At 51.1% G+C, this 24,075-nt stretch overlaps 1 protein-coding gene across 10 annotated transcripts in view; it reads right to left on the bottom strand.

The window, feature by feature from the left end:
• Positions 1 to 23,600, bottom strand: part of TNK2 (tyrosine kinase non receptor 2) — a 41,005-nt gene extending 17,405 nt beyond the window's left edge. For 2 of the 10 annotated variants that reach the window (XM_060099375.1, XM_060099380.1), the window contains exons 1-3: positions 7,531 to 7,623; positions 1,118 to 1,298; positions 7 to 77 (exon numbers count right to left, since the gene is read on the bottom strand). In XM_060099375.1, the coding sequence (XP_059955358.1) occupies positions 7 to 77; positions 1,118 to 1,280 (234 nt within the window). In that variant the 5' untranslated portion in view covers positions 1,281 to 1,298; positions 7,531 to 7,623. Of the gene's footprint in view, positions 1 to 6; positions 78 to 895; positions 1,054 to 1,117; positions 1,299 to 4,924; positions 5,349 to 7,530; positions 7,624 to 8,820; positions 8,914 to 22,812 lie in introns of those variants that run through there. The other 8 variants (XM_060099372.1, XM_060099373.1, XM_060099374.1 and 5 more) reach the window with 6 other exon arrangements.
• Between the last annotated feature and the right edge of the window lie 475 nt (positions 23,601 to 24,075).

Genomic DNA, 24,075 nt, shown 5'->3' with positions numbered 1-24,075 from the left:
GCCCACCTTGCTCATCCAGGACTTGCGTTTGCACACGGCCTTCCTCCTCTTCACAGCCTCCCACAGCCGCCGCTGGCCTGCAGGGAGGAAGGGGAACCCGTGCTGTTAAGGCGCTCACACCCCCAAGAGGCTGCTGCCCACCGCAGGCTTCCTCGGTCACCCTGGGGGAAGTCCACCACTAGACACTGCCCAGCACGATGACACCAAGGAAACAAGCCATCCCCACCAACCAGGGACTGCCATTAACCAGATGGTCACTGCATTCCGCTTCTAGGCAATTCTTCTCGAACTGGATGGAGGTATTTAACCACCAAAATTGAACAGTAGTGCTCTTATGCCAACTCTCAAGAAAAAATAAATAAATCAAGGTAACGGACAGAATTTTCCCAATTTTGAGTTTTTCTCCCATAAAATTTTCTTATGTTACTGGCATCAGATATCAACTCTCTAGGCTAAAAGCAGCGTAAGTCAGTGTCTAAATTAGCACATTATTACTTATTTAGCTATTTCAGGCTGAATGCACTCAAAAATTTCTAATGTTCTACAAGGAACACCGTGACTTCTAGAAGCTATAGTCACTACTTTCAAGATAAACACATAGAAAAAAAAAAAAAGAGTTCAACTTATAGAACAGATCTTTGTAGGAGAGACAGAGAAAGGGAGAGAGATGGGGAGAAAAGCAGCAAACCATCATCTGAAGGATTTTATCTTCCCTTCTCCACAGACCTCTGGACACTAACCCCCCTGGTGTTCAGAAGAGACTCAATTCTACATTTATAAAAGAGGAGAAGATGGAAGAGATACACCCTAGAAATGTCTGCACAAACAAAACAGAGTGTGTAGTTAATCCTGAGTAGCCAGAAATTCAAGTAAGATTCCTCAAGCTCCAATTCACCTTCACAACTGCAAACTGTTCTCATGCACTCACTGTGTGCAGCATCTACTGATGCCCCTGTGCCCCACCGCGGGGGCTCTTGGACAGGCAGTGAGAGTTCTCAGCTCTGCCACCCCACGGAATAAAGGGGGGAGGGCTCTTCCATGAGGCTGGCGATCCTGAGGACAGAGGAGGTAAATGGTCAGTGGGGCAACGACAGGCGAGGCCAATGCCCCCACCTACCAGGCCGGCCCATGCCAATCTTCTCCAGGTCCTCATTCTTGACATACTCAAAGTGGGACAGGCGGGTAACGTTCAGGTCGTCGCGGAGCCGCAGGAAATATTGCTGCAGCTGCACCTCGGACAGCAGCTCCAGCAGCCAGCCTGTGCCCTCCTCCGGCTGCATGCTGCTGCTCCCCAGCCTCTGCGGGGAGAGAAGAATGGCTCAGGGACCACGGGATGCAGGAGGGTAACAGGCGACCCTGCCTCTGCCTTGGGCTCACCCACATCCTACTATGTGCTGTGGGGAAGGACTCAAACCACCTTCTTGCTCCCCAAAACAGCTGTACAGAAGAGCCTATAGCCACCTGTCCTCCTCCTATGGCAACAAGGGTAGAGTCAGGGCAGTTGGGACACAGCCCAGGCCCTGGAGTGGGGGTCATACTCCCCAAATCTGCCATCCATGGCCGAGTGACCTGAGATCAAACTCTGTTCTCCGGTTCCCCACCGGCTCTTAAACGCTCCTGTTGTCACAAGGCCTTTGAGAATCTGATGAAAACTATCGAGTGTGTCTCCAGGAAAACATATGCATCCTTCTTCATCATGTTTTAATTACAAAACTTTTGAGGGTGCAGTGTCCCTTGAGACCCATCCATGAGCTCCCCAGACCTGATGGACCCCACAGGGACTAGATGAGCTCTAGCTACTTTCCTCTCAGTGCCTGACATCGCATGAGCCTCCCCCCAGGTCCAAAGACCCCTCCACAGGCCACCACACAAACACCTCCAGGACCACAGGAGGGTCAGAGGGAAGGAGGCGCAGAGGCTGGGGCGGGCTTTCAGACTGCTGTCAACGGCTGTCACAACAGACTCCGGCCCAGTGTGGTCAAAGCTTTCCACTTTTTCAAGAAATACCAGAAATCTGAATCGACGAGTAAAATCTCACTATTGAAATGTTTTTTGAAAAGGTACTATACTCACATGTAAGATATTCAAAAGGCACGTGAGAGCCGTAAAGTCTCATCCCTCTCTTGCCACACAGCCACCTCAGCCCCATCCCCAAAGTCGGCTGCCATTCACGACTTTTACGCGTTCTTCCAGACTTGTTTTTCCCCCACACAAATACTCACCCATTACCCACACCATTCTGTTCCTTGTTTACACTTGACGTTAGATCTTTCTCCTGACTTTTGAACTATGTCAACTAATTCAAGTTTGAAACACACACACGCAAGCACATGTGTATGCTGTGCTGGCCGAACAAAACTACATGCAGGCCTCAGTCAGCCAAGGGGCCACCAGACCTGTTACACCCTCTGGGGCCCAGAGGAAGAAGCCAGTGGCACCCTCAAAACTAGGCAGCCTGACACGAAACCCATCCTTGTCCGAGTAAGACCCGTCAGAGCTGATGAGGGCTTGGCCAGCCCCTGACCCGTGTTCAATCCCCACTGGAGAAGACAGGGATGAGGGAAAAGGCCAGCTGCCCCAAGACCCCCTCCTCCCGACTTGGAGGTGGCCTTGTCCCCCAGCTCTCATCACAGGTCGCACTAAGAGAGCAGGTGCTCACAGCCTGGGCCCGGCGTGAGCCTCCTGCTCTCACAGTTCCCAGCGGTGCTGCCAACCCAGTGCCAGGAGCTCAGACTCTCCCAGGCAGCTCAGGGCAGTACAAAGAGCCACGACTGGGAAAGAGAAGCCCTCAGTTCAAACCCTGGCTCCTCTACCAAAGTGGCTGGGCCAGAAGGGGGTTTCCAAACTTTAAGCCCTAACCCTTCACCCAGATGGTTCTCATAAGGGCCATACAGCCCCCTAGGGGGCATTTTTGGTTGTCACAGTGTTGGGGGACCATTAGTGGCACTGAGTGGGTGGCTGGGGGACTCACACACTGTCCCAAATCCCATACAACTTAATTCACGTAGGTGAGAAGTTTGTTTATAATCATCTGATTATAAATCAAATCCCATTTTACATACGAACAAGAAAGTATTTTTACAGTGTTAATACAGACTGAATTTTCCTGGAATGGAGCTACTGTGTAAACTGAGGGAAAACTGGCCTTTTGCTTTGTTTGGAACTTAGCAGAAGTTGTCCACCATTCAGAAAAATATCACTGAAGGCAGCCCACCCTACTATTTCAAAACTCTCCTCTCTGGATGGACCTAGAGTCTGTCATACAGAGTGAAGTAAGTCAGAAAGAGAAAGACAAATACTGTATGCTGACACATATATATGGAATTTAAGGAAAAAAAATGTCATGAAGAACATGGGGGTAAGACAGGAATAAAGACACAGACCTACTAGAGAATGGACTTGAGGATATGGGGAGGGGGAAGGGTAAGCTGTGACAAAGTGAAAGAGCGGCATGGACATATATACACTACCAAACGTAAGGTAGATAGCTAGTGGGAAGCAGCCGCATAGCACAGGGAGATCAGCTCGGTGCTGTGTGACCGCCTGGAGGGGTGGGATAGGGAGGGTGGGAGGGAGACGCAAAAGGGAGGGGATATGGGAACATATGTATATGTATAACTGATTAAATTTGTTATAAAGCAAAAACAAAAATAAATAAATTAATTAATTAAAAAAAAACAAAAAAACAAAAAACTCTCCTCTCAGTCAGCACTTGTGTAGACGTTGCCGTGCTGGTTCTACCTGAGGTCTTAGCATCTGACAGCTTGGTAATGTCAGATTGTACTGACATATTAGAATATACGAAATGATACAATTGATTTCCTTTTGATTCTCCTTTATATTACAGGAGGCATTAAGTTGACTGACCACACACACACAGAGTAAACAGGTTGTATTTCTCTTAATTTTAGTTAAGAAAAATAAAAACTCTAACACTTCAACTACAGTTAACTACATGCTGCGCACAGTTCTGAGCACTTAGCTGTATTAACTCACTTATCCACAACAAAACCATCTGTTACAAACAAGGGGGTGTGGACTTAAGAGGGCAGGGCACCACTGCTTTCCAGAAGAACCCCCCAAAGGTGCCTTGTGAAAATCACCAACCTAGGCAGCGTCTCTCTGTGGCGTGACCAGGAGAGGCCAGCCAGCACTTCCGCCATCACGATTCCATCCCTGGAGCAAAATGATCCCACCTCCTACACGGCTGAGCCCAAGAGGCTGGCCACCAGGGCAAGTGGTCTGAAGACCCCCACTGCTTCCTCCCCAGTCGCCGAATCCCAGGGCTCCAGGCCGCTCATTCCTACCCTCCTGGGGGTAGGAGGCAGCCACTCCTGAGAATAGCTCCAAGCCCTGCCCTGTGTGGTCCGGCCTGGGAGAGACCCAGAGGCCACTCCCCCGAAGAAGCTGCTTAGAAAGCACAGTCTGCCCTGTTCCTTTACCCCTGAAACACCAGCTAACAAATCTCCCTGCTCGGCTGGGCCCTCCTCTCCCTGCTCCCCAACCCCAGGAACAGGGCTGCTCTGCGTGGGGCGGGGCGGGGGGGGGCGAAGACTAGAGAGAGCACTGGGATCTGGGTGAGAAGAAAGCAGCCAGGGTCCCTGTCCGGTCTCCACCACCCCGCCCAGGGTGACCCTGGACATGTCCCCTCTCTAGCCCGTGTCTTTGTCGGTGAAGCACAGAGCACTGCTGCGGCTGCCCCCAGCACAGCCCCGTCCACACACCTGTGTCTGACACATGTGCCTCTCATGGCCGGCACACACACTTCCCACACACGCTCTCCTGACACGTTCGCCACCAAGAATGCAGCCGCTGGAGCAGGGAGGCCCTGAACCCCCGTCAAGCCGCCCGGTCCTGCTCTCTGGTCCTCAGTGCAGGGCTGCCTCTCAGTCCGTCCAGCTCCCGCCCGCAACCCCCCACTCACTGTGTAGAGTCTCCGCCGGAGTCTGGCCAGAAGAGGGAAGGAGAGCTCTAGGCCAGGGAACCGACGAGCTGCTGGCATCTCCACGGAGCTGGACCCCCTGACCAGGTCACCGGGGCTCTGGCCCGAGGAGGGGGGGTGGGGTGGGCAGTGGTCTCAGCTCTTGAATTTCAGGTTCTGCCCAGAAGGGAAGTTGGCCAGAGGTCTGCCCCAGAGGCCCCCCAAATCCCACACCAGGGGTGGGAAGTGGAGCAGAAGAATAGGGTGGTCCCCCTTTCTCTGCTCTACAGCTGTTTCCACAGCTGGCTACCCTGGCAGGAGAGAGTTAGTTCTTCTCTCAGTTGACTGCAGCCTGGGTCCTCGGTCCGGTCCTGTTTCTCTGTCTTCCCTCCAGCGCAGTGGTCACGGCTCCAGCCCTGCTCCCTTGCTCCCCCGCCAGCCCGCCTCCCTCCCCCCTCCCTCCGCAGCTGAGCAGCTCCGACACTGGCTGAAAAAGGACCTTTCTGAATCACTGCCAAGAGGGCGGCGGGAAGTGGGGGACTCTTCCTCCCAGCCACCCGTGCTGCCCCCACCTCCTCCCCGCACACAAGGCCCCTGTCTCTGGCTTCCACCCCGGCCCCCCGAGTTGCAGACAACCCCTGGGATTTTAGGGTGGGGGCTAGGTCAATCAGGCAGCAATATACAAAGAGGCCCCCGTAGTGCTTGTCTGGGGCTGTGAGGGCTTAGTGCACAGCCTGAGTTGGGGGCTTGGACACCAGAGGTTTGTTCCTGGACCTTGCAGGCAGACCCTTCGGAGACCCTCCCCCATCTCCCACTCCCAGCCTTGGCTGGGCGTCTCCTGGCTCAGGCCCTAATGTGGCCCTGTTACCCTGGTGCCCGACGGAAATAGGAGTCCGGCAGCCTGCCAGAGCGGGGCAGTCCAGCCAAGAGCCGGGGTGGGGGGAAGAATCTCCCAGTCCAGCTGGCCAAGATCCAAAGCCCCCTCAAAACACACAAATATGCCCCTAAACCCTGCGATGCCCCCAGCCAAAGCTAGAGGATTCTGGGCTATAGGATGTCTCCTGAATAGCACCTACACACACAGACATCAGCCCCAGCTAGAGGGAACTGCAGTCACCCCATGAAGCCCCCGTGGAACCCACACATTCCTAGAGCTGACAAGTGATCCCTCTGGCCCTCCTCAAGGGCGCCAGCTGCTCTTACACCCCCCTCGCTACAGCCCCCAGACACACCTGACAGCTGCAGGAAGTCCTCTCAGGCTCCCTCAGCACCCCCCTCCCAGCCATGCCCAGGGAGCCCCTGTTTCTTGCACACTGCTCTCTTGTCCCTATCCAGCTGGCCACCAGCTCTGGGAGTCCCAGCTGGCTGGTGGAGTAGGCAGCTGGGGTTGAGTTTTGGGGAGTCAGCATCCCAGGCTCTTTCCAGGGCCTCTCTCTCAGTGCTTGACCTCCCTGGCAGGGAGGTGCCTGCAGGGACAGCCGTTTCCAGATCTGACTCAGGGAAGGGGGAAATGGGACACCCCCAGCAATCAGTCCTCTTTCCCATCCCCCTGTCATGTCATCCACCACCACCCAAAGCTTGTGAGGCCAGCCAGGTGCAGCCTCCCTTCGGTGCCAGTGAATCACCAGTCTGAGAATGGAATCAGAGCTAATGGACAAGATGAGGTCGGGTCAAGGTCACACTGGAGCTGACCTTCCCGCAAACGCTGGCTCACAATGCCCAGAGCACAGAGAAGCCTATTGCTTATTTCCCACAAAGCACCATTCTGAAGGAGATCCAGGGACCTGACTTCAGGGGACAATTTAAGCAGGATTATTCCCTCTACCGCAAGTTGGGGGACTGCTGGATTGGAATGGCCAGACTGAAAATTATAGCCACCCCTGAAAGATGTGCCCCAAATCCACCAGAACCCCATGCCTGCCTGTTCCCTTGCACATCAGGTAAGAACAAGCCTCAGTAGCTTGCTCAGCAATTCAGCTGTGGGAGGCTGTGGAGAAAAGCAAAGCATGGTCAGGGGTCAGAGGTCAGGCCAGCGCCTGGACCTCTTTTCCCAGCCCCGGAAAACAGCCACCTTTCTGCACCGCCACCCCTACCCGGCTTCGTCCTGTCAGTGACTGCCCTCTACTGGTCAAGAGAGAAAGTGCTTGATCTCCAAGGGGAAGGGAAGCCGACCCATAAATACCATGATCATGTTTTCCAAAGCAAACAGGGACATTTGGCTTAATACACAGATTCATAAAGCCAGTAAGAGGGAATGTCCAGGGCACAGGGACTCAGTGTCCATAAAGGACTAAACCCACATCCTGGCAGTGCTTTCGGGGCTCCCCTGCAGCGATGAAACAAGCCCCAAGGGCAGCTTAATTGGGTCCCAAGGACTCAGAGATACTGAAGCAGATGTCAGCAACAGGAATTACCACCACTGACTCGCCCCGCCCCACCCCGCACACAAACACATCACACCCTTCTTTACCCAGCATCCCAGCCCCCAGGATCTGTCCTGGGGCCAGGATCACAGATACCTCACTCCTGAGAGGCTCCCCTGAGCTCACCAGCAGACGATGCGGTCTAGGGCCCGGCTACCTGGCTATTCCCCAGGTTTCCCCTATTACCTGCTGTCCCTCCTCGGCCCCAGTTAGGCGCAGATATGCAAATCTCTCACCCTTGGAACCCAAACTCCGGGCTTTAGGGCCCGGGAGGGGAGCAGAGCCCTCCCGCAGTCCCCGCCCCTCCAGCGCACCGGCAGCGTCACTGCCCTGCGTCCTGAGGGGCCGGGCTTCGAGCATCCTCCAGAAGGGCAGGGGCCGCTAAAGCACCTCAGCCAAGGGAAGGCCCAGTCCTCGGGCCCGCACGCACCCCACAGCCCCATATCTGCCACCTGCAGCCAGAGCGAGGGAGCAGAGCCTGGTGGTGGCGGTCTCTCCCGCTGGGCCTGCGGCTGCCCCTCCCCCAATCCCGTGCACAGCCTCCGTTCCAAGGAGCCGCCTCTCCGCAGCGCAGGCTGCCCCCCAGAGAGCTAGGTGCGGGGCTGCACCTTCACTGACCACGGAGCCACAGCTCCCCTCGGCCCCTGACCGCCTCCAGGACCCCAGAGATCCACAGCCACCGATCAGGTCCTGGGGACTCAAGGGCCCCCATACTCCATGACAAGGGGGGGTCCACCCAAGCAGCTCACAGAAGAGAAGCCCCCATCCTAACTCGACCTGAGACCCCTCCCTCTAGACCCCTCTCCTTCCACCAGCTCAGCTTCCACCTGGCTCCAAGCATGCGCCCACCTGCCAGGCTCCCTGGTGCGCTGCCGTTCCGCACTCCACTCAGGCCCGGGGAACCTGCCCAGCCCACTCCTCTCCGCAGTGGAAGCCACGCCCCCCCGCATCCGCACTGGGAGGGAGACCGCAGCCCTCCGCAGCCCGCGCCTCTCCTCACCGGCCAGGACTTCTCCCCGCCTGCACCTCCACCCGCCCCGCCCCCAAGACTGCGCGGGGCCCCGGGAGCTCGGGGCTGGGCAGAGCACAGTGGCTGACCTCTCTGGGCTCAGAAGAGTGCGAGTACCCACACTCCCTCCCGCAGGAGCTGCTCCAACACGTGTCCACGCAGGGCTGTCACCCAGTGCCAGGATGAGGACACTGCTAGTGGAGGAAGTCCCACTGCAGAGGCCCCAAGGTGCCACACGCACGCCCTCTCATTCCAATGGCATCTGGTGCATCCACGGACTTCTCAGTACCAGGTATTTAGGGCTGAGCTCAGGGCACCCTCACACCTTGGGGGTTTGGGCAGAGGAGGAGGGAAATGCTGAGACATCTCTACTCCCCACTGCCCCCCACCACCCACACACACTCCACCTCAAGACTGAGGAAGGAGACCCGGGGGGCGGGCACTAGGTGAGTTCCCATAAGGCTCACTCTCTTCAAAAGCTCCTTCTCCAGCTGAAGCGCGTTGGCACAGGGGATGACCCTGCCAGGCAGGGTGTTTATTCTAGGCAGAAGCTCCTCTGCATCTTACTGCAGCTACGGCAGAAACTGGTTTTGGGAGCAGCTGCAGGAACACTCAGGAGGCTGTCGAGAAAGAGAGGCTGAAGATGCCAGGCCCACAGATCCCTTCCTCTCCTGGTTGGATAAAGAGTCTGATCTAAACCATTCCCCCTTCCTGCTTTCTCCCTACCTCCTCCCTCCACAAGGCCCCTGCCTCCGAATGCCATCCTATTACAAGATACCCACAAGATCCAAACTGCCTCTAGGATTTGGGGAATCCACCCCACATGTATACCCCTCTGGTCTACAACTTGCCCCCTTATCTCTAAAGGGAGCTGGTCGTGGCCCAGGAACCAGCCTGCCTCTGCTGTCCACTCCCCTCCCCCAGGCTCTCCAACAGCATCAGTCAAGTTACAAATCCACACTGAGGAGCAGACGTGACATGTAATTTCCGGCCAAGAAGATTTTTCCAAAACAAGCTACCGTATTCTCAGGAATATATGCCAGGCCAGCTCTCTCCTATCTCTGCCCTCCCTCTTCTCTGGAGGGAAAACAACATATTGGGGAGGAGAAGGAGGGGGGCTTATGGCTCCTCTCCCAACCAGAGGATTATCTTGCCTACACATGCCAGCCCCACCAAGCCCAGTCAACCTCAACTCACCCCTCTGTGTGCAGCGCCCAAGCTTCTGGAACAAGGCCAGGCTGGTTCCCCTTGGGACTTCATCCCAGAGGGAACTGTACCAGGTAACCCCACACCTTCAGGTCATCCCAGGTCTGAAATCACACTGGTCTGGGTAGGAGGCTGGCCACGGGCCAAGGGAGAGAAGGGGGTGATTCAGACACATACCATGGCTGTCCACACCCTCTCCATCTCCAGGCCACAGTGGCCCACTCCCTTCCAGGGAGCTTGGCAGCTGAGGCCCTCAGGACAGTCAAGGCTGAGGCATATGTGCCAGCAGTGATGAGCCCACAGGCCCTGAGGGCTCTTCACCCTTCTCCTTAACTGTGGATATTTCCTAAGTCTTTGGAACTTGCCCTTCCTTCGCTTCCCTCCCTGGGGGTCACCTCCTCTCCTCCCAGAGCTCCAATTAGCACCATGTGCTGTCTGTCTCCATTCCTGAGCTCTAGAGGCTCTACACCCATGCTTCTAGACATTTACAGCCAGCTCCACCAGGAGGATGCAAAGGTACCATGAATTCTACATGTCCAAATTGAGCTCATCAACCCCCACCTTAAACCTAGCTTATGTGTGCTCTTATATCCTGACTGAAAACATGGCAAGCCAACACCAGCCACCTAGGCTAGACACCTCACCCCTGGCTCCCCAACCGTAACTCCCTTCTCTCCCCACTGGGCAGCCCACAGAATCGTGTTGTTTCTGCCTCCTCATTACTCCTCCCATCAATACCTTTGGGACAAGAATCAGACAGACCTGGGCTGAAATCTTGGCTGTCTCACTCTCTAGTCAGAAGACTTCTGGGCAAATGCCTTAACCTCTAAGCCTCAATTTCCTTATCTGCAAATGGGAATAAACAGTACGTCCTTCATAAAGTGCAAACTCAATGAGATCATGAATGGCACACTTAGCCCAGCATCTGGCACATAGTTCCCTATTGTTATACCGTCATCTGAACACAGATCCGAAGTTCCTCTCCTGCTTACATCCTTCTGTAATTCCTCACTGAGCCAAATACAAGGCCCTTCAGGATCCATCCCTTGCCTATTTGACCACCTCCACCTCTTATCATTTCCTTCAAACGTCTCCATATTCCAACCAAGTCAAATACTTGCCCTTCCCTAGACACACCATCTTCTTTAATTTTAATGTCTTTGAGCTATTCTTTGTGATACTCTTTTCTCTTCATGATGAACTCCTACACATCCCTCAAGACCCAAATAAAACGTCATCTCCTTCATAAATTCCCATTTCCTATCCCCAAACGGTTCTTTTTGCCATTGCTTCCCAGGTTTTCTTGTTAAAGTATGTTTGAAAACAAGAGTGGTATAAACACATAATACTACACGTGGAAAATAGCCAAAAGAATGAAAAAAATTTTATTATCCATCATGCTCTGATCCTTAAAGGGTACTATTTCTGTAGCACTCTGTATTAATATATAATTCTATTGAGGGAGCCCTGTGTATGCACCTCTTGTGGTTTGTACATTGTAACCATCTGTTTATATCTGTCACCTTGAAAGAAGAATCTAGCAAGGCACCTGGTCAAGAGAGTTTGCTGAAAGGGACTTCAAGCCTTTGTGACAGACACTGGGGAAAGGAGGCCTGTCTCTTTTCCAGTGAGCTGGTACCACCTTATGTCCCTCCAGTGAATACCAGGAATAAGCCTGGTTGCCCTTGTCGGCCCTGGCTTTGCTTCCCCCCATTATTTCGAATCCAGAAAAGCAAGCACCTTCAAGGGAAGAAGCGCAGCCAATCTCATTACAGCTACTCCTGTCCCAGAACCACTAAGCTACTTTGCTCCCACAAAGCTATTTCAGCCCCGGGGACAACACAGCAGTTCCTCAAGGCAGAGGGAGAGCTTTGACTGAAGGCTGCCTTCTCATCAGACTGCGGAGGGAGAGCTGGGGATACCACAGGGTGATCGACGGGCAGGAGGTCTGGCTTGTCAGGCATCCCAGCCTCGCAGAGAGAGAGGAGGGAGACAGGGGGGTCAGAGGGTGGGAAGGCAGGGCACAGAAGCAGGGGCAGACACACCAGATACAGGGACCCCCCTATGCCTCATCTCCTTTGACTCCAACAGAGAACGGGCTGTAACTTTCAGAGAGGAAAGAAAAGAAACTGACTAAACACCACAACACAGACCCTCACTGAACCCAGTACCTCCCCACATCTACCAACTTGGTCTTGAAAGTATTTTTTAGCTGTTTCACGCTCCACCAGCGAAAGACCGGTGTGCCAACCCTGACACCCAGAGACAGGACACTGAGAGCCCTAACACATTCCTGGAGCATCCCTCCCCCGCACATAAACACCACTCGAGTGTGACAGTGGGTAAATTCCTGCTGTTGCCTGGGTCTCTTGCACACACGCACCACACACGCCTGAGTGACAGGGCTGGGATGCAGGGTACTGCAGAGAGCTGCCTCTCACCATCCTCTGGCCCAAGTGTCCTCCCGGCACCAAGGCCCGGCAGCCGAGGCTCCTGGGAAGAGAGGAAGGATGTAGTCTGGCTCCCAGCAGCCAGCCACTCCCAGGGCTCTTCCAGGGCTGGGCAGAGGCCGCCCAGCTGGTCACCCTGCCTACCAGCTCAGGCCTCACCCTACTCCCCCCACCCCCTCAGCAAGAGCCTAGAGCTGAAGGGGCCTATTGTTGGGCCCTGGAGGTGGGGTGGGCCCAGAGCTGTGAATTGGAGAGCATTTACTCTGTGAGAGGGACTGCTCATTCCCTTGGGACAGCACCCACACCAGAACCCCAGGAGCTAGGAACATCAGGCGCAGGGTGGGCTGCTGGGCCAGGGAGAGAAAGGGTCCGAACCTGGAAGCGAGAGAGATGTCAGGGACTGCAAGATATTTAAGATACCTTAAATCCCACCCATTTTAGAGATAAAGAAACTGAGACCCTGAAAGGGAAGGGACATGCCTGGTCTGAGGCACCTAAGAAGCTGTCATAGGGAATGGATCCCTAGGAGCTGGGGAGCAGTTCAGAGCAATGGTGATTCCTCTTTGGCCATGGAGGGGCAGCCCTGCCAAGGTCAGGGACTAATAAAGGTCAGGGGCCTGAGCGGAGAACCTCAGGAGGAGATACAACATCCAGGGCACAGGCAGAGACAGGAAGAACCTAGAGTTCTCACATCCAGCAGAAGCCCTTGGCTCCCAGGACCTACAGCTGCTGAAGGAGGGCCCAGGCCAAACCTCTCACCCCACCCACCTCTTTAGTCACTCACCACATACTGACTGTGTGCTCACCCTGTGCTAGGTTTGGGGGACTATGAAGGAGGAGAAGTCACGATTCAGGTCCTCAAAAAGACACTGTGTGCAAGTTCTTTACTAAAAGTTTTATCTTTCATTGCCTGATTAACCCCCCCCCCCAACTACCCTACATTATCCACATTTTACAGATGAGGAAACTGAGGCTCTGGAGAGGTGACCAGGGTCACCTGTTTCTGGAGAGTAACAGGTGAACCAGAATTCAGTCCATATACAACTGGACACAAAACTGCTCGGTTCAAGGATCTGGGCTGATGGAGGGCAGAGCTGGAGTCTTATTTGTTAAATATATACTAGATACTGAATGAATTCATGGATTCTGCGAGGAAGTTTAAAGAGGGAATAGAGGCTCCAGGAAAAGTTAGATTGCGCAGATGCACATAATTTCACTCCTTCCCAAAACCCCACCAAAGCCAAAATTATCAGAAGAGAAATTCTCTGGGCTTCCCTGGTGGCGCAGTGGTTGAGAGTCCGCCTGCCGATGCAGCGGACGCGGGTTCGTGCCCCGGTCCGGGAAGATCCCACATGCCACGGAGCGGCTGGGCCCGTGAGCCATGGCTGCTGAGCCTGCGCGTCCGGAGCCTGTGCTCCACAATGGGAGAGACCACAACAGTGAGAGGCCCGCGTACCGCAAGAAAAAAAAAAAAAAGAGAAATTTTCTGAATGGCCAAAGTCCCTAAGGACAGGAAGAATAGTAGAAGAGAAAACCACAACATAGCTTTGGAAGCTGGAAAGCAGATGGCCAGTGACTATGGAGAGCAGACCTGAGAAAATCCCCAATCCCAAGGTGAAAAGGACCTGATTGACCCCACAGAATCCTCAAAAGGCCTGGGAACTAGAAGCCCCAGAAACCTCTAGAAGAAGAACAGGTGCTAAAAATACAGAGGATGAGTCGAAAGCTGTTTAAGAAGCAGTAAGACCCCCCTGGACTCCCTCTCCAGTACAAAGCCACTGGGTTGCTGCCCCGATACCACCCGGCAAAATCGGGATTTCCCTTCAGGGGTAAAGTGCAGGCCTCTGCACTGGCGCAGCAGGCTTGGCTGAGAGCGGGGTGCCAGGGACCTAACAAGGAAAGCACACATAGATGTGGAGATCTCAGTCCCCTTCTCGACTCCCTCCAGGAACATGGAGCCAGGCCTCCACCTCCTGGCAGAAGACAGGAGTGTCCTTTCTGGGGACTCTGATCAGGCCAAGAAAGATATAAAGAAACCAACATTGGGAGTTCTCCACAAACCCAGCAGCCAGGTCACCATACAAAGAAGCTCGGTCAACAAGGCCACCCAGTGCTTGTAGTCAAGAGTAGATGACAAAAAAATATTGGACACCCAAGGAAAGCCTCTAACATGGAAGAAAGAGCAAAACACACAGAAAAAACCAACTGAGAAGAAATGCAGACTATGCAGGAGAAGAAAATTTCTGACAGAAAAAGCTCATTAATATCCTCAGAAAGACAAGATGTTGTATCTACAAAAGAAGAAGAGAATATTATTATTTTTTAATAGGGGGAATAAGAAATTACAAATATGACAGGAAACATAAAAAATTCAACAGACCCATCCTCACCCCAACCAACAAAGTCCGGCCCACAGCAGGTGCTCATAAATATTTGCTGAATGGATAAATGAGGCAGTATTTCATGAACTTTAATGGACATACAGATCACCTGGGGGAATCTTGTTAAAATGCAGATTCGGATTCCATAGATACGGGGTAGGGCCTAAGTTTTACATTTCTAACAAGCTCCCAGTGATAATGTTCTGGTCCTTAGACCACACTCTGAGAAGCAAGGGTCTCTGCTAAACCCTGGAGCAGTGGTTCTTTGCACTGGCTGTGCATTAAAATCACCTGGGAGGTAGGAAAGTGTCGGTGTGTGGTCCCCGCCCACTGAGATTCTAATCAACTTGGTCTAGGTGAGACTCAGGCATCATATCTTGAAATCTCTGCAGATGAATCCATACTGGGGTTGAGAACCGCTGCTCTGGAGAAAGCCTGTAACTGCGCCAATCATTGGTCTTGGCCAGAACAGTCCTGTTTTCAAATATTCTTTCCCATTGTTGACACTGACCACTCTTTCAGAAGGCCCTTCTCATCGTGGCCATGAGCATCAGTTTATGGGACTATTTACTATACAGATGGTAATTCTTAATGCTAAGTCCCATTAATGTCAGTGGATGGAGAAATCATTCTACTGAATTTCCAAAAATTCATTCTGGGAATTTTTTCCTTATTAGATTCACACACTTACCTTAATTTTTCTAATTAAAAAAAAATCTGAACCGTAAAACTTTAGCAAGTCCTTTAAAAAAATAAAGGATTTTTTAAAGTGAAATGTGGATATCTCCCTAGCCAAAAATCCTAATCCATTATTCCAATGTTTCTGTTAAAACTTAAGTTGAATTTAGTAGTTTTGTGTCTACCCCATCCATGGATGGGATAAAATAATATCAACAGACATTTACTGCTGTTAAAATTACTAAAATCACAATAGAAGGGTTGGAGGATAAAGTATCTTCCACAATGGAGAGCAAAAGCCCACACCAAGCTACATAATTAAAGAATACTGGAGATAAAGAAAAGATGCTATAAACTCCTGGGCAACGGTATAACACAAGTTCCACAAAAAGGACTGGGAATGATTTTAGACATTAATGTTAACTCTGGAACTTAAGAGCAATGTCCTTAAGATTCCAAAGGAAAGCAATTTCCAGCCTAGATCTCTATATTCAGCTAATTAAGTGACTGAGTATCAGACTGGCAAGGTCTCAAAATAATCTACCACTCTTTCACCCTCCTCTCTTAGGAAGCTTCTAAAAGATGTACTCTACCAAACTAGAGAATAAACCAACAAAGGGGAAGATAGGAAACAGGAGAGAAAGGCACAGAAAGGCAGTGAAGGAAATGCCCAAGATGCTGAAAGGGAGATCCCAGGAGGACAGCTAAGCATCAGTGATAGAGAGCAATTAGTCCATGCCACTTTAGGGCACAAGGCTCTGAAAGAGACTTCTTCAGAGAGGTGAATTTGATAGAATACCTAATGGAATTGACACCCTGAGAAATTTATACAGCTACTGGAGAGTTTAATTAATTGAAAAGTACATAGAAAACTAAGCACACAAAAAAAGCAACTCCAGGAAGAACAAAAAGGTGCCCAGGAAAGGAAAAGTCACAGTTTACTACACCATAAGAATATAAACAATGAACAGTAGATTGAAGAAAAAATGAGATATGCCCAGAGTGGATGGGCTGGAAGATGGGATGAGTAGCAGGGTGGGAATGAGGGAATTAAAGTAAAATCCTCATCTTTGGCCAAGATGGAATAACACGGATCAGACTTACCCTCCTGACTGAAACAACAGAAAAATGTACAAAATATACAAAATGGTTTTGAAGACACCAGACATCAAGATGCAAAGGTCAGTGATACCTAGGAGATAGGAAACAAAGGAGGTCAGCCCTATGGTTGGGTTTCCAGGCTACAGAAAAGGGAAGGGAACCAGTTGGATCCCAAAGGACTCTCTTGAGTTGAAGAGATGGAGCTGAGACTCTGGGGAAACTCAAGTGGCCAGAATTCACAGAACAGAGCATCAGAGAAGAGAGAGCACCACAGAAGTCTGTAAAAGATCCCCCTTGAGTAGTAAGCTGAGTACTGATCATCACATGAATGTATGGAAACTACCCAAGGCTGGGAAAAAGAACCACCCAAAAGGATTAGCTATAACAGTGCCTGGTGCTCACAGGGCTGGGAAAATTGCTTGTTCCCACTAGCCAGACTGGAAAAGCTAGGCACTGGGTAGAATACACAGGTGGGTCTTGCCTCAGCAGTGAGGAATTATTAACCCCAGACTGAGCATGGCTCTGGTCTCACCTAACAAATCTTAAAAATGAAATCCAAAAGGATCAAACTATTTCCCAGTCATTTAACTGCATTTCAGAACAACGCTCAAGAATATTTATAGGAATACAAAAATACCCAGCAACCAACAAAGTAAAATGGATTGTCTGGCATCCAATAAAAAATTACCAGAGGGATTCTGGTGCAGTGGTTGAGAACCCGCCTGCCAATGCAGGGGGCACGGGTTCGAGCCCTGGTCCAGGAAGAACCCACATGGTGCGAGCAACTAAGCCCGTGCGCCACAATTACTGAGCCTGTGCTCTAGAGCCCACGTGCCACAACTACTGAAGACCACGTACCTAGAGCCCGTGCTCTGCAATGAGAAGCCACTGCAACGAGAAGCCTGTGCACCGCAACAAAGAGTAGCCCCCACTCGCTGCAACTAGAGAGAAGGCCACACACAGCAATGAAGACCCAACACAGCCAAAAAAAAAATTACCAGAAAAAAAATAAGGAAGAAACTATGATCCATAACGAGGAGAAAAAGCAATCAATCAAAACCAACCCAGAACTGACACAGATGTTAGAATTAGTAGACAAAGACACTAAAACAATTATAACTATGTTTTTAAAAGACTATCATTGAACTTTTAGAATAAAGACTACACTATATGAAATGAAAAAATAAAGTGAATGGAATTTAAGTCAGATTAGACAGTGCAGAAGAAAAAGTGGGTTAAAATGAAGACACAGTAATAGCACCATTACTATAGTAATACTAGACTACCCAAAATGAAACACAAAGGAAAAAAGATTCTTTTTTTTTTTTTTTTTTTTTCTGTATGTGGGCCTCTCACTGTTGTGGCCTCTCCCGTTGCGGAGCACAGGCTCTGGACGCGCAGGCTCAGCGGCCATGGCTCACAGGCCCAGCCGCTCCGCAGCATGTGGGATCTTCCTGGACCGGGGCATGAACCCATGTCCCCTGCATCGGCAGGCGGACTCTCAACCACTGCACCACCAGGGAAGCCCCAGATTCTTTTTTAAATGAACAAAGCATCAGTGTGCAGTGGGACAATTTCAAGTGGCCTAATATATGTGTAATGAGAGTTCCCAAGAAGAGTTGGGAACAGAAAAAAAAAACATGTGAAGAAACAATGACTGAAATTTTCCCAAATCTGATGAAAACTAAGAGTCCACAGATTCAAGAAACTCAATGACTTCAAACACAAGACACATGAAGAAAACTACACCATCGCACATCATAATCAAATTGCTCAAAACCAGTGATAACATCTCAAAAAGTAGCTGGGGAAGGCAAGGGAGACATGCTACATACAGGGAACAAAGATGACAACAGATTTCTTGCAGAAACAATGGAAATGAGAGGACAGTGGCACAACATCATTAAAACTAATGATTTAGAATTCTATTCCAATGGAAATACCTTTTTAAAATAAAGGCTAAATAAACTTTCTAAATATACAAAAGCTGAAAGAATTCAACACCAGCAGACCTGCACTATAATAAATGTTAAAGGAAGTCCTTCAGACAGAAGAAAAATAATACATATAGAAATATGGATCTATGCAAAGAAATGAACAGCACTGGAAATGGCAACTACATGGGTAAATAGTTAACAAAATTTTTTTACTATATTTAAATTACTTTAAAAGATAAATTGACTGTTTAAACAAAAATTATACCAATGTAGTGTGGGGTTTATAACATGTATAATTTTGATAATATTGCATAAAGGGAAAAATGAAAATATTTTAAGGTTCTTACATCACTTGAAGGCAGACTATGATAAATTAAAGATGTATATTATGAATCCTGTAGACATTACAAGAAAAATATCCTCATAAACACATGATAAATTAAGGATGTATATTATGAATCCTGTAAACATTACAAGAAAAATATCCTCATAAACATAGATGCAAAAATTCTTAACAAATGGAATCCAGCAATATACATAAAGAATAATAACCGTGACCCATTGGAGCTTATCTCAGGAATGCGAGGTTGATTTAGCATTTGAAGACGAAATCAATGTAATTCATTCACATTAACTAAAAAAGAAAATCCTATCATCATTTTGATAAACATAGAAAAAACATTTGACAAAATCCAACATCCATTTCTATTAAAAATCTGTGTAAAATAGGAACAGAAGGGAGCTTCTTCAACCTGATAAAGATCATATATGAAAAACTTACAGCTAAATCATGCATAGTGGTGAAATACTGAATGTTTTCCCCTGAAGATCAGGAACAAGATACCTAATCTTCTATTCAACATTATATCAGAGGATTAGCCAGTGCAATCAGGCAAGAAAAAGAAATAATAGACATAAAGACCAGAAAGGAAGAAGTAAAACTGTCTATATTAGCAGATGACATGACAGTCTATGTATAAAATCCAATGGAAGCTACAAAAAAGCTACTAGAACAACCTGGTTAGCAAGGTGGGAGGGTATAATATACAAAAGTCAAATTTATTTATATATACTAACAACAAACAATTGGAAATTTAAATTTAAAAAACAACACCATCTTATAGCAACATTATTGGCAATAGCAAAAAGGTAGTAGCAACCATTGATAGATGAATAAACAAAATCTGGTATATTCATACAGTGGATTACTATTCAGCCTTAAAAAAAAAAAAGAAGGGAATTCTGACACATGCTAGAACAAGGATGAACCTAGAATATGTTACGGTAAGTGAAAAAAGCCAGTCACAAAAGGACAAATACTGTATGATTCTACTCCCATGAGGTATTTGGAGTAGTCAAATTCGTAGAGACAGAAAGTAGAATGTGATTGCCAGAGGTGGGAGGAGACGGGGGAATACAGAGATTGTTTAATAGGTAAAGAGTTTCAGTTTTGCAAGATAAGAAAAAGTTCTGGAGATGGATGATAGTGATGGTTGTGCAACAATGTGGAAGTACCTAACTCTACTGAACTATACACTTAAAAATGGTTAAAATGACGGGCTTCCCTGGTGGCGCAGTGGTTGAGAGTCCTCCTGCCGATGCAGGGGATACGGGTTCGTGCCCCAGTCCGGGAGGATCCCACGTGCCGCGGAGCGGCTAGGCCTGTGAGCCACGGTAGCTGAGCCTGCGTGTCCGGAGCCTGTGCTCCGCAATGGGAGAGGCCGCAACAGTGAGAGGCCCGGGTACCGCAGGAGAATTAAAGTGCAAGCCAGGGCTTCCCTGGTGGCGCAGTGGTTGAGGGTCCGCCTGCCAATGCAGGGGACACGGGTTCGTGCCCCAGTCCGGGAAGATCCCACATGCCGCGGAGTGGCTAGGTCCGTGAGCCATGGCCACTGAGCCTGTGCGTCTGGAGCCTGTGCTCCGCAACGGGAGAGGCCACAACAGCGAGAGGCCCGTGTACCGCAAAAAAAAAAAAAAAAAGTTAAAGTGCAAGCCAGAGCCTGGAAGAAAATACTTGCAAATCACATATCCCATAAAAGGCTTGAATCCAGAATATAAAAGAACTCCCAAAACTTAGTACAAAAAAAAACCCCACGCAATTAAAAAATGGGTAAACAATTTGAACAGACACATCTCCAAAGATATACAGATGGCAAATAAGATGAAAAGATGCTCAACATTCGTCATTAGAGAAATGTAAATTAAAACCAAAATGAGATAACCATTACAGACCTATTAATATGTCTAAATTTAAAGAGACTGGTCATACCAAGTGCTGACAAAGTAGTGAATAAACTAGAACTTTCATACACAGCTGGTGGGTACATAAAATGGTACAACCACTTTGGAAAAGTCTGACGGTTTGTTAAAAATTAAATGTACACCTACCATATGATCCAACTATTCCAGTCCTAAGGATTTACCCAAGAAAAAAAAAAGCATATGTCCGTACAAAGACTTACACATATGTTCATAGCAGTTTTACTTGTAATAACCAAAAACTGAAAACAACCCATCAGGAGGTAAATGGATAAACAGACTGTGGTATACTACACAGCAACAAAAAGGAATAAGCAATTGATACTCACAAAAACGTGGATGAATCTCAAAATAATTATGCTGAGTGAAAAAAGCCAGGCCAAAAAAAAAAAGAGCACATACTGTATGATTCCATTTACATAAATTTTAGGTAATGCGAACTAATGTATAGTGACCGAAAGCAGACTACTGTTACCTGGGGAAGGGGGATGGCAAAGGAGGGGTGGGATGGAGGGATTACAAAGGGGCACAAAAAACTTTTGGGGGTTTGGGAATAATGGGTATGTTCATTATCTTGATTGTGGTGGTGGTTTCACAGGTATACACACATGTTAAAACTTATTAAATTATGTTTTAAATATGTGCCATTTACCATATGTCATTATACCTCAATAAAGCTATTATTAAAAACAAACACTTCATCTTCCAGGATAAAGCACAGGGCAGGGGGATAACTGTGGGCTCAGGGGCTAGAGGAAAAGGCCTGGGAGCGCTGACCACTCCTGCCTAATGTCCACTGGCCATGGCTCCTGGGAAGGTGGATGCTAGGCTGGCAAAGAAGGGTCTGAGCCCTCTGCACTCAGGACACTGTAGGGAAAACCAGGGCCCGCCTCACAGACGAGGAACTGAAGCCCAGAAATGTTATCCTAGTTACACACTAGTTACCCAGCTAGTAAACCCAGATCTGCCAAAGTCCTCTTTCTCTTCATCTACCACAAATTCAAGAATCAACCTGAAACAGGGTGAAGGTGTATGCTTATGTGCACGTGTTTAGAACAGTTCTCTCCACTGAAGCCAGAGCGCAAGAACCAGTCTGGCCGTCCCAGAAGAGCCAGACACCTTGGACACAGCGGCTGAACTTCCGGTGCATGACTGTTTGGGGTGGCAGGATGACAGGCAGGCATGGGACGAAGTTGACAGTCAAGTCTGGGTCTGCATGGGGAGCAGGCTAACTGGCTCCTCCAGCAGAGTCCCAGCAGCTGCCTGCTTAGGACGCGACCACCACTCCCCCCGCCCCAACAGAAAAGGACTATCTTCACCCAGTCCGGTTGGAACAGGGGTCTGGGGGCCATCTGACTCGGAGCCACTCCTTGGGGTGGGGCAGAGATGGGTCTTGGCTAAGGCCCCGAGACAGGCAGCAACTCTGTACCCACCCCGACCCGAGGACTAGAGAAGCAAGAACCCAGACAGCGCCAGGTAAGAGGTGAACATCCCTAGGCAGATGAGGCCCACAAGTGGCCAACCAAGCCCCTGTGGGGCAGGAATGAAGAGGCCTGGCACCCAGGCCATGAGGAAGTCAATAGGAAGCCAAATTTAGCCCCCACCTCTGCAAACCCCACCTCTAAGCTGGGCTGAGAGCTGGCCCTGGCTGGTACAGAACCCATGATGCCACAGCTGCCCGTCTGTCCACCTCCATGGGGTGGGGCTGAGGTCTGGGCCACCGAGGATGCCCAGAGTCCGGCAGTGCAGATACCCTCTCCTATCCCACCCTTTCAGGTTGGGGTCCTGAGAGCCCACACGGAGACAGAAGTCCTCACCAGCTCTCCACCCTTCTGCCCACTATTTATCCTTGGCTCTGGGCCCTCAGTATTAATCAAATGTGACAAGAAGGTGTGGCAGGAGCAGGCCAGGCTCGTGCCCAAGTTACCGGCTGCCACACTCACATCTCAGCCCACGTGGCCAAGAGGGTTTCAAGATAAGGTCCTGTTAAAGCAGTGCTGCCCCTTCCCTTTTTTGGAACGTGTTTTGAGGACGTGAGGCAGCCTGTGCTGATTGCACCAACCCAGCTATGGCATGGAGGCACCCCTATCTCCACCGGTAAACGGGTGGAGGGGGGATGGAGGGGTGGAGAGGTGACTACTTCCTCTGCAACCTCAGCCTGGGACTACCCCTCTCTCCCTTCTGCCCAGGCCTGGCAGCCACCCACCCAGACAGTCTCACCGCCAGTCTAGACTCTAAGGAAATATCCCATCACTCCAGTTGGCGTATACAGTACTGGGGGGAGGGGTCCTGTCTCGCTGTTGAACACTGCACTACTTCATTCCTCTCCAGGTTTAAACACAGGGGAATGAAAAAAGGCAGTTTGGAGACCACGCTCTCCTGAGAGAACTGCAGCCCTCCTTCCAAACACACCAATTCCAGCTGAGAACAGAATTGGGCTTCCTTACCTGCTGCCTTCCACTGGCTCTCTGCAGACAAAGCTTCTATGATGTCCCGGCTGAGGTGGCAGAAAAGGACCCAGCAGGACACTGCCCGCTATTGGGCAGTGATTTCCAACGCTCCCAGGTTCACGGCGCTCTTCTGACCCCCACTCCCCAAACCCCTACATCCTGCGCTCACCACGGCCCTGGCCCGGCCGGATGCTGGTGCTGAGCAGCCGGCCTGTGAGTTACCACCTCCTCCTCCGCCTGCGCCTCCGGATCCTGTGTCCCTCCAGGGGCCTGTCTCCCTCCTGGGACCCTTTCCCGTCCAGGTATGTTTCCTGGACAGCCCGCACAACCTGCCCTTCCTGCACCCCGGGTAGCCAATTTGCTTCCTGCACCCCAAGGCGCCCCTCTCCCTCAGGCCCCTGGGGCCCCACTAGTCGGGCCCTCCCCACCAGTTCGAGTCTCTTGCGGCGTGCCGGGGCCGCTCCCAGGACCTCTGCCTCCCCTCTGAGGTGCCCGCAGCTCTCCCAGTACTGCTCCCCCCGCTCCTCGGAACTTTCGAGCTCGTCTCTGCTCTCCCAGAGGCCGTCCCCGAGCTCGGACAGCTGCTCGGGCTGCTGTAGCAGCCTGCGTGGGCTCCCCTCCCCCTGCTCCTGCACCCCGGTGCGAGCCTCCCCCCGCTCCTGCACTGCGGGGCTGCCTCCCCCTTTCTCCTGGTGCTGCTTGCGGGGACCCAGCCCCTCCTCCTGCACCACAGGCCAGCCCGCGGAGCCCGTCCACGGCGGCGGGCGTCTCCAGTCCGCGCAGTCCCCAGGCCCCCACACCACCCCCACGCTGGGCTCGCGGCCCCGGCCGCCCCGCTCCTGCACCCCCGGGCCCACCCCGCCCTCCTCCTGCACGGCCGGACCCACGCCCCCCTGCTCCTCCACGCCGAGCTTCAGCCCGCGGAGCTGCTGCGGGCCCCAGCTGAGAACCCCGATCCGCTGCGGCTGCTGCTCCTGCAGCGCTGGGCAGAGCCCGCCGCGCTCCTCCTGCGCTCCCGGCCTAGGGCCCCCAGCCGGCACTGCCCAACGCACTCTCCTGCCCCCCAGAGGCCGCGCGGTCCCGCCCCTCCAGATGGTGCTGCCCTCGCCGCCCGCTTACACCGCCCGCCACCCGGCTCCTTCCGCCCCGTCCCCCGGGGGAGGGGGCTGCGGGGTCGCGTCCCCTCCCGCTCCGCCCCCACGTCCCGGTCCCGGCTCCCAGCCCTCGCTCCTGGGCGTCGACGTCCGCCCGCCGGGCGCC

The sequence above is a fragment of the Mesoplodon densirostris genome, chromosome 5, assembly GCF_025265405.1.
Source record: "Mesoplodon densirostris isolate mMesDen1 chromosome 5, mMesDen1 primary haplotype, whole genome shotgun sequence".
NCBI classification, from domain to species: Eukaryota; Metazoa; Chordata; class Mammalia; order Artiodactyla; family Ziphiidae; genus Mesoplodon; species Mesoplodon densirostris.
The sequence above is the reverse complement of the archived record's forward strand: the minus strand, read 5'-3'. Positions and strand labels throughout refer to the sequence as shown.